This window comes from Hemicordylus capensis, chromosome 2, assembly GCF_027244095.1.
Source record: "Hemicordylus capensis ecotype Gifberg chromosome 2, rHemCap1.1.pri, whole genome shotgun sequence".
In the NCBI taxonomy this organism is placed as follows: domain Eukaryota; kingdom Metazoa; phylum Chordata; class Lepidosauria; order Squamata; family Cordylidae; genus Hemicordylus; species Hemicordylus capensis.
This window is the reverse complement of record NC_069658.1, coordinates 251183867-251201667: the sequence shown is the minus strand read 5'-3', so window position 1 is coordinate 251201667 and position 17801 is coordinate 251183867. Positions and strand designations below refer to the sequence as shown.

Here is a 17801-nt window from a genome sequence, read left to right as displayed (position 1 = left end):
CATCCTCCTGCCCAATGCTGGGAACTCTCACAGCATGTCGCCACAAGAGTTCCGCCGCAAAAGCCAGCCACAAAAGTCAGCCACACATCTCCACACATGGCTGGCTAAGAGAATTAATTAGATAGATAGATAGATAGATAGATAGATAGATAGATAGATAGATAGATAGATAAGATGGCTCCCTGTCCCCAAAGGGCTCACAATCTAAAAATAAACATAAGATAGACACCAGCGACAGTGACTGGAGGTACTGTGCTGGGGGTGGGTAGGGCCAGTTACCCTCCCCCTGCTAAATAAAGAGAATCACCATGTTAAAAAGGTGCCCCTCTGCCCAGTTTGCAGGGCTACCAAGGCAACCCCACATAGAGCGCATTGCAGTAATCAAGTCTGGAGGTTACCAGCATATGCACTACTGTTCTGAGGTCATTTATCTCAAGAAACCGCGGTAGCAGGCATATCAACCCAAGCTGATAGCAAGCACCTCTGGCCACTGTCTCAACCTGAGTCGCCAGAGAGAGGTTTGGATCCAGAAGAGCACTCCCAAACTGCATACCTTTTCATTCTGGGAGAGTGCAACCCTGTTCAGGACAGGCAGATCAAAGTTGTCTCTTAAGTTCCGACCTCACACATTAAGTACCTCAGTCTTACTTGTATTCAGTCTATGTTTGTTATCCCTCACCCAGCCCATTCCAGGAGGCATTTAGGGAGGTTTTGCCTTTTCCCGATGATATTGAAATGGATAAATAGATTTGGGTGTCATTAGCATATTGATAACACCCTGCTCCTCTCTCACCTCTCCTGAACAGTGCTTTTGACTGTTCAGAGCACCTCATATCATGGTTGTCAGCGGGGGGCGGGGGGAGAAGGAGCAATTGCCCCCCCTGGATTGAGCCAGCTCCCACTGAATCTATTGAGGCATACTCACTCCCAGGGAGGATAGTATAGGATTGCTGGCTTTGCCCACCCCCCAGGAGAAAGCCCTGTGGATGCCCTTGTCTCCTTGTTGGGGGATGGGGGTGAGCAGGCTGGCTCTAGGCTCTGATGGGGTCTTCTCAGTTGCAGGTGGGCCACTCTGATCCTGCTGGCTGAGTGAGACAGCTGACAGGGTTTTCCCAACTCTTGGGCCCTTAAAAGTAGGGATGTGCACGGACCGGTTCGGAGGCCATTCTAAAGGCCTCCAGACCGGTCCGGACACGGGTGGTTTTGGTTCGGGTGGGGGGTTCTAAAGGAGTACGGGGGGGTGTTACTCACCCCCTCAAGAACGGCACCGTATTTTATAGAGTAAGCGGGCAGCATACCTTCCTGCCGCCCGCTTCATTCCCCCTCCTCTCGGCGCGGCTGCAGTCAGTCATTGCAAATAATCTTCCTCCTCCGTTTTGAACACGCAATCGGGCGGCAGGGTATCACCCAGTCCCTGCCGCCCGGCTCTTCAATTCTCCCGGCTCGGCTGGCGGCCGCCCCCCGCAGCCCGAAGACCCCTGCCGCCCCTTCCCTTCCCATACTCAATGGGTCGGCAGGAGAACTCCCCTGCCGACCCGTCCCCTTCGCCCGCTGAGCTGCAAATGGCTTCTAGGAAGCCTTTTGCGCGCCTGCGCAAAAGGCTTCCTAGAAGCCATTTGCAGCTCAGCGGGCGAAGCGAGCGGACAGCAGGGAGTTCTCCTGCCGCCCGCTCTCCACTCTCTGCTCTAAAGTGGAGAGCGGGCGGCAGGAGAACTCCCTGCCATCCGCTCGCTTCGCCCGCTGAGCTGCAAATGGCTTCTAGGAAGCCTTTTGCGCAGGCGCGCAAAAGGTTTCCTAGAAGCCATTTGCCGCTCAGCGGGCGAAGGGGACGGGTCGGCAGGGGAGTTCTCCTGCCGACCCATTGAGTATGGGAAGGGAAGGGGCGGCAGGGGTCTTCGGGCTGCGGGGGGCGGCCGCCAGCCGAGCCGGGAGAATTGAAGAGCCGGGCGGCAGGGACTGGGTGATACCCTGCCGCCCGATTACGTGTTCAAAACAGAGGAGGAAGATTATTTGCAATGACTGACTGCAGCCGCGCCGAGAGGAGGGGGAATGAAGCGGGCGGCAGGAAGGTATGCCGCCCGCTTACTCTATAAAATACGGTGCCATTCTTGAGGGGGTGAGTAACACCCCCCCCTATTCCCTATTGGAACCCCCCACCCAAGTGCCGGACCGCAGCTCCGCGGTTCCATGCACACCCCTACTTAAAAGCAGGAAGGCTGTGCTGGAGGTGGAGCCACTGGCACAAAGCCGGCCACCAAAGGGGGCCAGCCTTTGGGGTGTCCTTCGGGGGTGGGACTGAGGGCTGAGGCCTATTTATTTACCCTCTTGGACTCCTTCCTTATAGTGCCAGTTTCTTTGTATTGCCTTGCTACTTACAGCTACAGTGAGTGTCAGGGTTCTGGTATCGGTGGGGTAATTGGGGGCACTTCTGGGAGTTCTGGAGCGGCTATTACTGTAGTGGTGGGGAATAGGTACGGAGATTGGGGAGTGCTCCTGGACCCATGCCTCGCTCTGGTTTCTCAGGCCGAGGCTATGGCCGGGTGCGCTATCAACTTCGGTTGATACGACAGCTGCGTCCGTTCCTTGAGGATAATCCTCTCAGAGCACTCTACTCTGAGATCAGAAACTTCAGTTGGTTCAAAATGCAGCAGCTAGACTGGTCTCCGGGGTGTCTCAAAGAGACCATATTACTCCTGTTTTAAAGCAGTTGCATTGGCTGCCAATAGGTTGCCGGGCAAGACTGCTGGTAATTCATTTTAAAGCCCTAAATGGCTTAGGAACGGGTTACCTGGGAGAGTGCCTCCTTCTACATGATCCCCACTGCACATTAAGGTCCATCTCCATATACCGCCCGCTTGTCTGGAGGTGATTCAGAAGCGGGCCTTCCCTGTAGTCACTCCTAGGCTATGGAATGCGCTCCCTATAGACATTCGTGGCTTTACCAACCTTCAAAAGAGCTCTTAAGACACATTTTTAAAGTCAGGCTTTTAGTAATTTCTGAGTTTTAAAATTTTAATTGTTTATATGTTTAATTGCTGTAATTTTTGAATGTGTGAGATTTTTTTAAATTCTTGTTTTAATAGGTGTTCTTTTTTTTCTTTTTCTTTTCTTTTTTTTTTTTTTTTGTGTGAACCACCTGGAGCTTCTTGAGTCAGTTGGTATATTAATTAATTAATTTTGTATTTCCTTATTATTTTGAGAGAACTGGACGTTTTTTAATGCTTATGGATGCATAACTGGAGCACCTGGAGGCACGAGGCAGATACCAGCAGACCTACAGGTACATCTGTTTCACAAAAATCTGAAGTGAAAAACTAAGGCAGAAACACCCTCCCCTGCAAAAAACTGCCCCAATGTAATTCAATGGAGTGGAATGTTCACAAACTCAGAGGGCAGTTAACAGACAAACAAGTGGGCAGAGCTAATGGATCTCAGTGGTGAATGCGGGAGGCAGGAGGGGTTGAATAAGAAGAGCAGGAAATTTCTTAGCTTGAAGAATACTTCCTCAGGACAGTCATCATAACCCCTTCACAATGCTCAGGCACAGGATGAGGTAATATATGCACAAGACAAGAGGGATATACTACAAGATTTTTTTGGGCATACTAGTCTTATAAATCTGCAGCTGGGAAAATCACAAAACCTGCTGTGGAAGGCAGACTGTGAATGCAAAATACCACCTAACGTCACACATTTATTGCTAGAAATGGAAAGCCACATAGTATCAATTCCATATTGCCTGGATAACAAAAAGTTTATTTCTCAAATGCTTTATTTCAAGTGTTCCCAGACTCAGATCCCCAGATGTTGCTGAACTACAATGGCCAAAGGCCATTGTGACTGAGGATGATAGGAACTGTAGTCCAACTAATGGAACTCATAGTTAACAGCAACTGGGGACACCTGCTTTATTTAATAAGTTATAGCAGGGATAAGAAACTTTGGCTCTTTAATAGTTGTTGAACTACAACTCCTATCATTCTCAGCCACAAATTTTGCTGGGAATGATGGGAGTTGTTGTAGTTCAACAACTGCTGGAGAGCTAAGGTTGCCTACCCGTGCATTATAGGATACTCCCAGACATCAAGTAAATCAAACAAGTGTTTTCACATACAATTAACATAGCAATATAGTATGGTTGAAAAAACCCACTATAGCACTGACAAAAACATTCAAGTGTTAGGTTTTTAAATTAGAAGGGCATTTGTCAGTTAACAAATTGAATAAACTGGAATTAGGCTATTCAGGGCAAATAAACATTTAAAATGTTGAAATATATGTATAATAGAATTTTATGTACAGTATCACAGATCACTGGTAGAAAACCATCACTGACACATTAATAAATCTGGCGTGTGTAACTTCTGTCTCTAGTTGTGGATTTTTGGGTCACTGAAAATGTATGTCTTCACTTCTTCCTTATCCTGCCCCCCCCCCCTTCCACTCTGAAAAAAAGCAGCTCCGAGTTGTACTGAATTTTCCACTGCATGGCTTCTCTATCTCTCATGGATTTTTGCATGTCTCCGCAAGTAAGCTTTACTTGTGAAACTTTTCCCACAGACTGAGCACATGTGTGGTTTCTCTCCTGTGTGGCTTCTCTCATGTGACGTGAGGCTGGATCGCTGCTTGAAGCTTCTACCACACACTGAGCACGAATATGGTTTCTCTCCTGTGTGGATTCTCTCATGGATAATCAGGTGCTCCTTACGACTGAAGTTTCGACCACAGACTGAACATGTGTATGGCTTCTCTTGTGTGTGGATTTTTTGGTGTTCCATATAGCTTGTTCTGTGTCTGAATTTTTTTCCACAGAAAGAACAAGTATATGGTTCTTCTCCTGTATGAATTCGCTCATGTATAACAACTTGTGATTTATTACTAAATTTTTTTCCGCAGACTGAACATGGAAATGGTTTCTCCCCTGTATGGGTTCTCTCATGTCCATGAAGATGTGCTTTACAACTGAAGTTTTTACCACAGACCAAGCACATGTAAGGAGTTTCTCCTGTATGGATTCTTTCGTGACTGTTGAGGTTTGATCTTCGTTTGAAGGTTTTACCACAGAATGAGCAAGTGTATGGTCTTTCTTCTGTGTGAATTCTTCCATGTGAAATAAGGCTGCACTTTTGGCTAAAACCCTTCCCACAGACTGAGCATTTATGTGGTGTCTCTCCTGAATGGACTTGCTGATGTCTAAGAAGGCTGACTTTATGAACAAAACTTTTTCTACAAATGGCGCAAGTATATGTTTTCTCTTGTGTGTGCATTTGTTCATGTATAATATGATATGATCTTTCACTGAAGCTTTTACCACAGATGGAGCATGTATACGGTTTCTCACCCGTGTGGATTCTTTCATGGATAGACAGATAACTTTTCCACATGAAGCTCTTCCCACAGACTGAGCATATGTATGGTTTTTCTCCTGTATGGATTATGTTGTGTCTAATAAGGTAGTCTTTACGACTGAAGCTCTTCTCACAGACGGAACATTTGTATGGTTTCTCTCCTGTATGGGTTCTTTCATGCTTAAGAAGATACGCTTTGTCAGAGAAGCTTTTACCACAGATAGAGCATGGATATGGTTTTTCACCTGTGTGAGTTCTTTCATGGCTAATAAGGTTTGATCGGTGACTGAAGCTATTCCCACAGATTGAGCACATATATGGTTTCTCTCCTGTATGAGTTCTTTCATGTTTAATAAGATGTGCTCTGTCAGTGAAGCTTTTGCCACAAACCACGCATGGGTATGGTTTTTCTCCTGTATGGGTTCTTTCATGGCTAACAAGGTTTGATTTGTGGCTGAAGCTTTTACCACAGACAGAACATGTATTTGTCTTTATTCCTGTATGGCTTATTTTGTGACTGTTGAGGTTTGATTGTCGCTTGAAACTTTTACCACAGAATGAGCATGTGTAAGGCCTTTCTTCTGTATGAATTCTTTCATGGGAAAGAAGGTTGCATCTCTGACTAAAGCCCTTCCCACAGGCTGAGCATTTATAGGGAGTCTCTCCTGTGTGGACTTGTTCATGGCGAATAAGGCTCACTTTATGAGCAAAGCTTTTATTACAGACGGAGCAAGTATAAGTTTTCTCTTGTGTGTGCATTCGTTCATGTATAGTACGGTAAGATCTTTTACTGAAGCTTTTACCACAGATAGAGCAAGTGTATGGTCTCTCTCCTGTATGGATCCTTTCATGGATTATGAGGTTACTTTTCCATGTGAAGCTTTTACTACAGACTGAGCATGTATGTGATTTTTCACCTGTACAGCTCCTGCTGTGGGTAGTCAGGCAGTATCTCCAATTCAATTTCTTCTCACCTTCTAAACGTTTATAATGTTTATCCCCTTTTTGGTTCATTCTCCCCAACTTGTGAATTCTCTTTTGGATTTTGGTTTCCCCACCAGTTACAATCTTTCCTGTTCTCTTCTCAGGAGCATTTTCTTGGTGCCTCTCTGCTCTGCCTTGATTTTCAACGATGTCTGGACACTGGGATATACCCTCTGGGATGATTCCTAAGGATACATTATTAACAGCCACTGTAGTGCTTCCTGGCAGAGGAGTCTCCTCTTCTATATGTCTGTTGCCTGTTCAAACAACAATAAAAATAATTATAATCCAAGGAGTTTCTAACCAACAACTTCTATGGCTGGGGGTCCTGGGTCCCAGCTCAGAGAAAAGACCTCAGTTTCCTGGTTCCATGCCTCAGATCTGGGGGGATATTTTTTAGGAGTAGGGAGGTTTTTATCCACTTTTTATTTTTGTCTCTTTCAGCCACCTGTCTCGGATTCTTCTGTGGTAGGTTTGATTCCAATTTGATTCTTCTGTGGAGTATTTCTCCAACAGAGGGGATTCACTTCTTGGAAGTACAGGGGATTCTCAGGCTCCCCTGCCCTTCACTGCTTTACTTCCTCTCCATTTTATCATTGGCTTAAATGCCTGGCCACATTCCCTGCAGATCTCAAAAGAGAGAGTCCCCATCCAGCATGAACTTGGCCTCCCACGAGAGTTCCTGGTCCTCCCTGAACATTCTGCTCTGTCCAGGCCCCGCCCCACCACATCATCCCAACCCTTCCTGCCCCTACGGACAATTTGGTTGTTCTCTCAGCTGCAATTTTCAGGTCGTGTGGGCCTGTCTGAGCCCAAGGGCTGGCAGGCTAGTTGTGGAGGTGACCCACCCATGGTCACCTCACTCATATTTCTCTTTCAGACTTTTTACTTCATCTGAAGATATTCTGAGGGAAGTAGCAAAGGCTGTGCCATATCTATTAGATGTTAGACATGCAAGAAGAACCTATGTTGTTTTCATTTTAAAAACAACAGCACATGGTACAGTATTTAGAGAATCTGAACTCCTTTTATACACAAACAAACAAGAGTTGGTAGAATGAATTCTACCACTTCAGATTATGGGTGGGTAATACCATTTTGAATGTTCCCCTGTGTAAAGACCTCCCTGCAAATAAAAAACAAGGGCTGCAGAAATCCACTAGTCTACTAGTCTGTGACTAGTGAAAAATGATGCCTGACGAGTGAAAAACGTCCTGATGAGTGATGTACTAACATAGCTTGGCAAGTAAAATATTTTATCTGGCTGATAAACTGAGCCAACATTTCCTCACCCCTGTAAAAAACAACAACAATGTAATGTTGTAGTTCACTTTCCTCCTTTCTGTGCTACTTTTTTTTCTCTCCTTACAGGGTGCTTTTCTTTAAAAATGCAAGAGAGGATTATAATGTGATCCTTCACTTGCAGTCTTGTGAAGTCAGCACGGTCATGAATCCTTTGCAAGTGCAGGTGGGAAGCATCTTATAATGCTTCCCACCTGTGCTTGCAAAGGATTCACAACCATACTGAGTGTGAAGTCAGTTGTTTGGAGTGTGAAATAGTTGATTGGGAGGAGAAGAGAAATAGACCACAATTAAGAGGACAATGGATTGTGGATGATTCTGGGATGTTGTGGGTAAAACTAGAGGGAAAGCATCCAGGTCCTTATTGGGTGGCCCTCAAACAAGTGAGGGAGGATATGTCGAGCGTTGCTCATGGTGAAAATCACACAGGCCTAGATGCATCTTATGCTAGGGTTTTACAAGCGTGTTGGTGGCCTAATCTAGAAGCGGAAACTATGTCCTGGGTGAGTTCTTGTTTAGCTTGTGCATTGGTGAGCTGATATTTAAGTCTTACACATTTCTTGGCTTGCTTCCTCTTTTCCTCTCCAGCTGTTCCTTTCACCAGACATATTCCTTCCCCGTTTTTTGCTGCAGCTCTAGGTCACTGCCAGCACTTGCTTGTCAGATTTTTGCTCAAGCCTTGAAGACAGAACAACCTTTTCGGCCACTTGATCTACCTTCTGATTCCAGTAAATCTGAGTGGGATCTCAGACTTTTCCATGTGCTAGCAAACTAAATGCAAAGTATACTGACTGAACCATGAGCTATCCCTCACCCGAATGGATAGGCGAGATAGTTGTGCTTTCCATGGATGTCCTGAAATCCAAGCCCCATGGCTCCTCCTTTGGTTCCAGCTTTATTATCACACCAGGAAACACTGGATAGGAGGAAATAGGAGGAGTTCAGGTATGACATCTTAACTTTTATAACACCAGCAGTTTTGCTTGTTAGTGAGTGAGAGACTTTAAAAAGCATTGATACTGAATAAACCTATTGTGAGCATTCCATTGTTGTGAATGTTGGGCATGTGTTCTTCTCACATATATATCTGCACAGGATACATATATCCTATATCTTCCAGGAGGATGGGAGGGGCAAAGGAGGTAGCAAGGGCTGGGTCCCCACCACTACAGGCACCGCCTTGCTATTCACTGCTGCCACACTTCTTTACCCCACTAGGGAACACCATTAATTCCCCCCTTCTCACCCTACTGGGGCACCCCTCTTCTTCCCCCTCCCAATGTGAGCTAGGAAGGTCCCTGACACTACTACCTGGCTTAGCAGCATAGTCTGAGAATGCTGGTGTGTCACCATCGTTGCCTTGGCAGCATGACTTGAGAATTCTAAGCACTCACCCACGAATGGGGAGGGGGTCATATTGTCCTTCACCTCCAGTGGTAAAATGTCTTTGACTACCCTGGATCTGTCTCCAGATCCTCCCCTCCTGGTTGCTATTTCTCCTGAGAGACAAGCTGCCACTGGTGCTTTCCTCCTAGGGGAAACAGTAGACATGGAGGGGGCAATCCAAATTGGGAGCGTGGCAGGAAGAAAAGGTTAATCATCTCCTCCCTGAACAGCTTGGTCCCACCACCCCCACCCTGCTGCTGCTTTTTTAAAATGTAGGAGCTATATTTCTGCATTTAACGTCACCTATAGTTTGAGCCTAACAGAGCATTATGCTGATGAGCTCAATATCACATGTGGTTTGAGTAGGTCACAAGCTGTATGGCAGAGGTTCTGTTTGCGCAAACACACTCGGGGAGTTTGGAAGCAAAGAAAGATGTTGCTTTCTTAGAGATTCACACAGGGCAGGGTGAGTGTGTGAGAGAGTGAGAATATAGGCTTGTGGAAAATGAGAGGGTATTCCAAAATTCAGGGAGTTATTTGTGATTGTGGACCCAAAATTAAACCAACCCCTTCTCACCAGACGGATCACCAGTGACATCTGTGCTTTCCTCGGATCCTTGGTTTTCCCTGGTGGCCCACTGTTCCTCTCCTTGTTCTTGCTTTATTATAATGTCTGGAAATCCTGAATCAAGAGAACAAGGTAAGATGAGGCAGTCACCTAGGGCTGCAAAGTTGAAATCAATGCATTGGTTAGAATCAAACCACCAAAAATTTGATGGGCTACAAAAGTGTCCCTGATTCAGTAACCTAGCCAGTTTAAGCACATTTAATTTCTTTTTCAATACACATTCTTCTACAAAATGCAGATGGCAAGTGCCATCTTAAGAGGCATTCCCTCCTGGGTGAGAGTAAAGAACCTCTTCTAAAACTATGCCTCCTGCGACACAGATGCTCATCTTCTGAAGACAAAAACGCTTGTTTTCCTTCCAGTTCTACAGATTAAATCTGTATAAATCTGCATATGAGCAAAGTTCATTTGTTTATTAGATGTATACCCTGCCTTTTGATAAAAAGATCCTCAAGGCAGCTTATAATAGATTGTAACAATACAATACTAGTTTAAAACATATTTGCCTTGACGCTTGAACATAGGAGTTATGCCTGGCAGCCAGGCCCCTTGCTGCAACCTGCTATATTGCAAGCAGACTTCTAGGCTTCTGAAGCCCTGAGCAAGCCCCACCTTAGGAAGTCGCTCACTGGCCTTCTCACTGTAGCAGGAAGTATAAAAGAGATTTCCTGCCTGATGCAAGCCTTGCCTCAGTACTAAGGCTTCCTTGTTGCTTCTTCTCTCTGTGTGGTGTGACCTTCAGCCTGTTATTGACTCCTGATTACCTGCTTGACCCTCTGGTGCGATTGTTGATTTGATCTGGCTTTTGACTGCAAGCTGCGACTCAGCTTGACTTGCAGCATCTTCCTGGTTTTATCTCCTGTCTAGATCCTCTGGTTCTTGACCATCTACCTGGCATTTCTGGTTCTCAGCTCCTAAACAGAACCTTTGGCTCCTGTCTACCTGGTTCAACCCCTGGCATATTCCTGGATCTAGACCCTCTGGCTCTGGATCATCTACTTGGCTTGACCCCTGTCATGTTCCTGGCTCTTCCAGTCCTTGTGTTGTCCATGCCTTGCCCATGTTCCAGTCTATGCCTTGTCCATGGCATGCTGCTGACCATGGCTTAACCTCCTGACAACAGGAAGCTACCTTCTAGTACGGCAGGCCATCTAGATCTGTCTGTGCTGATGAGACAATAGCTCTCCAGTGTCTCAGACAAGGATTTTTTCCATCCCCATGGGGAAATACCGAGGGCTGAACCTGAGCCCTTCTTCTTGCAAAGAAAGTGCTCTACCACTGAGATACAGCCCCTCCTTTACTTGTTTACTCATCAAACATACTGGATTCCCCCACCCAAATTGTCATCTTCTGAAATATCCCTTTCCTTCAAGTCCAGTTTCTCTAGAGTCCATGGTGCTTCCTGCTTTCCTGGTTGGGAGTTCCCATCAGAATTAGGACTGGGAGATCCTGCTTAGGGTGAGCAGAAAGAAAGAAACTTAATCCAAAAGGATTTTGCAGCTTCCCCAAAAGCTACATGTACCCTTCTCCAGCACTGCAGGAGTTATATCATGAGAGGAAAAGGCCATGGGGACACACACACCCCCTCAACTCATGAGAAGAACCTTCGGGGGGAGAAGAACTATCGGCGGGGGGATCAATGTGCGGTGATCCCCACCATACGTTGAGGTCATCTGGAGAGGTCCGTCTCCGGTTATCACCAGTACAGCTGGTGGCAACTCAGAGATAGGCCTTCTCTGCAGTTGCTCCTGGGCTGTAGAATACACTCCCAACAGAAATTCATAGTTTGGGCTCAGTGTTGGCCTTTATGAAAGCCCTGAAAACATGTTTGGCCTGGCCTTCCAAGGTTTTAAAGTTGTTCTTAAATGTTTAACTGTTTTTAAACTATGTTTGAATTTGTTTTTTTAAATATATTATTTTAAGCTGATTGTTTTAAATGGTTGTTTGTTTTTGGTTGTTGTATACCCCCCAGAACCTTTGGATGGATAGGGCAGTATAGGTATTTATTTACTTAACATATTTCTATACTGGCCAAAACTTGAGTTTCTGGGCAGTTTACAATTAAAATATTTGAAAACATTAAATCAATTAAAATCATTTGAACATTAAACTCAATAACATTAAAATCACTTAAAACCCAACATTAACAATGTTAAAACTATAATTTTTATAAGATCTAATTAAAAGCCTGGGTGAATAAATGTATCTTCAGTGCCTTTTTAAATGTTGCCAGAGATGGGGAGGCTCTTATTTCAACAGAGAAGAGAGCACATTCCTAAATCCAGGGGCAGCAACGGAGAAGGCCCGTTCCTGAGTTGGCGGCAACTGCAGACAAATCTCTCCAGATTATCTTAACAGGAGGTGGGGTTCATGGTGAAGGAGATGTTTTTTTAGATACCCAGGGCCTAAGCTGTTTAGGGCTTTATAGGTAATAACCAGCACCTTGTATTTTGCCCAGAAATGTATCAGCAGCCAGTGTAGTTCTTTCACCACAGGAGTAATATGGTCTCTCCTAGATGACCCAGAGACCAACCTGGCTGCCGCATTCTGGACCAACTGCAGTTTCCAGACTACAAACATAGGCAGCCCCACATAGAGCACATTGCAGTAATCCAGCCTAGAGGTTACCAGCATATGTTCCACCATTTTGAGGTTGTTCATCTCAAGAAATGGACGCAGCTGCCATATCAGTCGAAGCTGATAAAAAGCACCTCTGGCCACCGCCTCAACCTGGGACAGCAGGGAGAGGTTTGAATCCAGAAGCACCCCCAGACTGCGTACCTGATCCTTCTGGGGAAGTGTGACCCCATCCAGAACTAGTAAATCAAAATCATCTCCTGAGTTCCGAACCCACACAATAAGTACCTCCATCTTATCTGGATTCAGCCTCAATTTGTTATCCCTCATCCAGCCCATTACTGCCTCCAGGCAGGCATTTAGGGAGGATATGCCTTCTCCTGATGATGTTGACATGGAGAAATAGATTTGGGTGGCATCAGCATTCTGATAACGCCCTGCACCAAATCTCCAGATGAACTCTCCCAGCGGTTTCATGTAGATGTTAAACAACATCAGAGACAATATGGAGCCCTGAGGGACATCATACGAAAGTTCAGATTTTGAAGAACAGTCTCCAAGAGAGTCCATCTGGAATCTGCCTGTAAGGCAGGAGCGGAACCACTGCAAAGCAGTGCCTCCCACCCCCAATCCCCTCACACGTTCCAGAAGGATACTACGGTCAATAGTATTGAAAGTCGTCGAGAGATCCAAAAAGACCAAGAGTCACACATTCCATCTGTCAGTTCTCAATTATAGATAATCAGGCCAACCAAGGCAGTCCCCACCCCATAGCCTATCCAAAAGCCAGTTTGAAATGGATCTAGATAATCAGTTTCCTCCAAGACCACCTGGAGCTGGTAGGGCACCACCTTCTCAATCACCTCGAAATGAAATAAACGAATTGATTTCTTGCCCTAAAGTAGGGGTAAGAAGAATATTGATATAGGAGAGTTACAAAATGGTGTAGGCAAGAGTGGGGAGACTTAGCATACTTGTCATGAAGTGATGTCACAGACACTATCCAATAAGGGCTTCTGCAATAGAAGCCACATCCTACACCAATGTAAAGATGGGCATGGAGGCTGCAGAAAGGTGTCTCAGCAAAATAATATAGCAGTAGGAGTGCTGGAACAAGATACTCTCTCCACAATAGAAGTGCTATCGGGGCGGGGGGTGGGGAGTCTAGATAATTTATTTTACACTGCTTTTAGACCACAAGATCTGCAAGGTAACTTTCCTTTGCTTCTGTTCTTGCTGCGAGAGAGTAAGCTATCTTCAGCTGCTCCTTCCTTAGCATTCTGCTTGCCACCATGTTGTTCCTGGCATACAGGGAGTGCAACCTCCAAGTGGCCCTTACATCTCTGGCAGATGTCATGCAACAAACTCATTAACAGCTGGGCACTTGTGCAAAAATATGGGTGTTTGCATAAGAAATTAATTTAAAATCCATAAATAAAGGCCCTTAGCTGCCTATCCCCCTCCTGAGCTAGTACCTGGGGAGGCTTCAGACCCCTGGTGATGGGAGACCCATGACTCCTCTTCTGCTTCCAGCTTTATCATCACAGCAGGAAATGCTGATCAGGAAAAAGGTGTAAGATAAAAGGCATTAAAGAGAGCATATTGGCCAGAGAACAGCAGAACTGGATTTCATGCAAATCCATACCATTTATAACAAAGGCTGGCATGCAGGATCTGCATACTCATAATCACTGCCATGTAACTCTAGCCGCTGCACTGCTGTGCACCCTCCCCAAAGCATGGGTGAGGGTGCAAATACTTTACAGAGTCTGCCTGTGCTCCAGAAATACTCTCCTGGAGCAGAAACAGATTGCTGAGGGTCAGGTGATGTGTTTGTGCTCTAACACAGGAAACTGTCATATACCGAGTCAGACCTCTGGTCCATCTAGCTCAGTATTGTCTACATAAACTGGCAGCGGCTTCTCCAAGGCTGCAGAAACGAGTCTTTCTCAACCCTATCTTGGAGATGCCAAGGAGGGAACTTTGAACTTTCTGCATGCAAGCAGACAGGTGATCTTCCCAGAGCAGCTCCATCCCCTAAAGGGAAGATCTTACAGTTCTCACACATGGTGTAGTGGTTAGTGTTGGACTAAGACTGGGAAGACCCGAGTTCAAATCCCCATTTAGCCATGAAACTCACTAGGTGATTCTGGGCCAGTCACATATCTCTCAGCCTAACCTACCTCACAGGGTTGTTGTGAGCATAAACATAACTATGTACACTGCTCTGGCCTCCTTGGAGAAAGAGCAGGATATAAATGTAATAAATAAATGAATAAACTATATAATATGGATGCTTTTCATTAGAATTAATTTTAATAATTTGTTTTAATAATTGTTTTATGCTACTGTCTTTATTGTGTTTCTATTTTATGCTAGCGTTTTTATTGTTTCGTGTATTTAATCTGTGTTAATTTTTAAATCTTGTTTTAAATGTTGTATACTGCCTAGTACATATCAGGCAGTATAAAATTATGATAAATAAATAAATATGCAACCAGGGTGGACCCTGCTTAGCAAAGGGGACAAGTCATGCTACCACAAGACCAGCAATCCTCCACTTCTGGAGCATGGGCACGTTCCAAAAAGTACGTGGAAGAGGAGAGCTGGTCTTGTGGTAGCAAGCATGACTTGTCCCCATAGCTAAGCAGAGTCTGCCCTGGTTGCATCTGAATGGGAGACTTGATGTGTGAGCACTGCAAGATATTCCCCTCAGGGGATGAAGCCGCTCTGGGAAGAGCAGAAGGTTCCAAGTTCCCTCCCTGGCAGCATCTCCAAGATAGGGCTGAGAGAGATTCCTGCCTGCAACCTTGGAGAAGCCGCTGCCAGTCTGTGAAGACAATACTGAGCTAGATAGACCAATGGTCTGACTCAGTATATGGCAGTTTCCTATGTTCCTATGTATATGGATCCTTGAGCAAGAGTTCAGATGTGCCCACACTTCAGGGAGAATATGCAGCAGCAAGGAGGCAAGGGCTTCATGGCAACAGATGTTAGGAGCACTCACGGTACACTACTGTACACACAAACTGCATGAGCTGAGTTTGTTTCCTCACCTGTCTTGTGCTCTGATGTTATCTCTGTTTCCTCCAAAACTAGCCGTGCAGGAGACTGTGCATCCTGCTCAAGCCAGGAGATCAAGCTAGGTTTGAGAGCTGAAAACCCTGTTCAAGAATTAAAAGAGAAATAATCAAGGGGAAGTAAAGAACTGAAGTATGGATTTAAAAATGCAACTCTTTTTAGCAGAAGATATACAAACTATGCCTAAAGTACATAAATACACACACACACACACCCCTTAGATTTCTTTAAATCGTAACATATCAAAAATATGATTCGTATTACTGACTGAGGTTGGTTCTTCCAATATTCAATAAACTTGCTCTAGATATTTCTTAAAAGGTTGGTTTTCTGGCACCCATCTCCAACTCACAGCTGTCAGTTTTGGTATTATGGCATAATGACAATTTCCCTTCCCATTCCACCAACGGAGGACTGGGCTATCAATGGCTTTAGGCTATCTCCAGGTTCAGAGGCAAGGTGCCTCTGAATACCAGTTGCAGGGGAGCAACAGCAAGAGAGAAGGCATGCCTTTGTCTCTTGCCTGTGGGCCTCCCAGAGGCATCTGGTAGGCCACTCTGGGAAACAGGAAGCTGGACTAGATGGGCCTGATCCAGCAGAGCTGTTTTAATGTATTTCTGCTCACTTCTAGTCTTTTATAAAATACAACCTAGCAGCAATTAACATGTAAGCTAACAATTCAATATTTTCTTTGAGAAATTCCTTTAAATAAGATAGAAGAACAAGCAGGTTCATGTCTATTTTTACCTTCACATTTTTCCAATTTCATTCCTAATTTGATCCCCAAATTGCTTTGCATAGACACATATCCATCATAAATGTAAAGAAAACTCTGGTTCTCTCTTGCACTTCCAGCAAAGGATGAAGTACAGGTCAACTTCATTAAGCGAGGAGCCACTATTCACGATCCTGCATTTCCGCAGCTGCCACTCGACCACAATATCCATCGATACAAAAGGATTAAAACCCACATATCTGTAGTTTTGGGATGGCCGGAAATGACCTCAGAGGTTATTTCCAGCTGCCATTTTCTGGCTCATTTGTTGTTGTTGTTTTTAAATCCATGGGAAAAAATCATGAAAAGATGATAGATTTTGGACTTCTGGGGGCATTGCTGGACACATGGACACATGAAATGCCCAAGGATAATGAATGTTGAGGAGGATAATATGTTAGGGATGTTTTGGCAGAGGAGTTTCCCATTAAAAAACCATCTCTGTCCCACAGAACAATCCCTACATCTTCAGAAGTCTCTCATTCAACAAATGCAACTCAACGTGGCCAGGACAGACTATCAGCATTTTTATCCAGAGATTGGAGACAGAATCTTACCTAAGGAGGCCACATTCTCATAATTCTCTTGCATGACTTCCCTGTATAACGCTCTTTGATTCAGGTCGAGCAGAGCCCACTGTCCCTCCGTGAAATACACAGCCACGTCCTCAAATGTCACTTGTTCCTGGAAAAATAACCACACTTAGTGCTTCTATAACACCTGTTGCAAGTACTCAAAGTGCTCCATACCCACTCTCTCAGTAATCCTTACAAGGCAGACTTCGGGCTTCTAGGAGCTCCTCCCTTTCTTTGGCTAGAATCTTAGGAGCCACCAGCACAAGACAGCAGCTTGGGGAGGCAGAGCTAGTACTCTGCTTAATGGTGGGGAGGAGGGGGAGGGGGGAGGAGGAGGAAGAGGAGTGTATGGAGGTAAAAGAAACCCTGAACAGCCAAAGATAGAGAGATAAAAATGATGTAGTCACACCCCCACTAAGAGCTACTTCAGATAATCCTTTCTAGTAAACCGCTATGGCAGATTAACGTAGTAGTGAATGTAGCATTTGCTACGGGCCCTGCATTTTCAAGGGCCCCGCACACCCATCTTCCAACTGGGAATTAAAGTTAAAATTTTACCTGTTTTATTTGGTACATGTTAGATAAAATATCCCTTTTCTGCTAAATGTGCCTTTTAGGAGAAGGCCCAGCACAGCATCTGTCCAGTGGCTGTTGCTGGTGCCTACCACATTTTTCTTTCTAGAGTGTGTGAGCCCTTTGGAGACAGAGAATCATCTATCCACTCTTAATTTTTCTATGTAAACCACTTTGAGAATTTTGATTGAAAAACAGTATATAAATGTTCACTGTTGTTGTATTAAGTGTGAGTTTGTGGCTTGGTCTCCCATACTCCAAAACATAGCAAATGAAAAAATTGAATTACTGTACTATGCAAGTAAATAATTTATGTTTTAATATTTATGTGCATTTTTTTAAATTTAGGGCCCCTTTATAATGTATGCTACAGGCCCCGCGCTAGCTTAATCTGGCCCTGGTAAACCACTATTATTAATTGCAGTTGAGAGATTAACTGCTCGTGGCCTGCCACCAAGGATGGCCCAAGAGTACTGCAGCACCTACGGGGAGGTGCAAAATGCTGCCTTGTCCCATGTCCTTTGTCGGGGCCAGCCCCCTTTCAAAACCAATCCTTGCAAGGAGGGAACATT

The 17801-nt window shown here is 45.0% G+C and overlaps 2 protein-coding genes across 2 annotated transcripts in view; one reads left to right on the top strand and one right to left on the bottom strand.

The window, feature by feature from the left end:
* The window catches only part of LOC128343128 (tripartite motif-containing protein 10-like), a 42742-nt gene extending 33654 nt beyond the window's left edge, over window positions 1–9088 (top strand). The window contains exons 8-10 of the transcript XR_008315341.1: window positions 3203–3280; window positions 4897–4991; window positions 6437–9088. The gene's annotated coding sequence lies outside the window, so the exon portion shown is untranslated. The remainder of the gene's footprint in view (window positions 1–3202; window positions 3281–4896; window positions 4992–6436) is intronic.
* The window catches only part of LOC128343040 (zinc finger protein 271-like), a 45268-nt gene continuing 31141 nt past the window's right edge, over window positions 3675–17801 (bottom strand). The window contains exons 10-11 of the mRNA XM_053291404.1: window positions 5887–6046; window positions 3675–5802 (exon numbers count right to left, since the gene is read on the bottom strand). Of these exons, the coding sequence (XP_053147379.1) occupies window positions 4497–5802; window positions 5887–6046 (1466 nt within the window). The 3' untranslated portion in view covers window positions 3675–4496. The remainder of the gene's footprint in view (window positions 5803–5886; window positions 6047–17801) is intronic.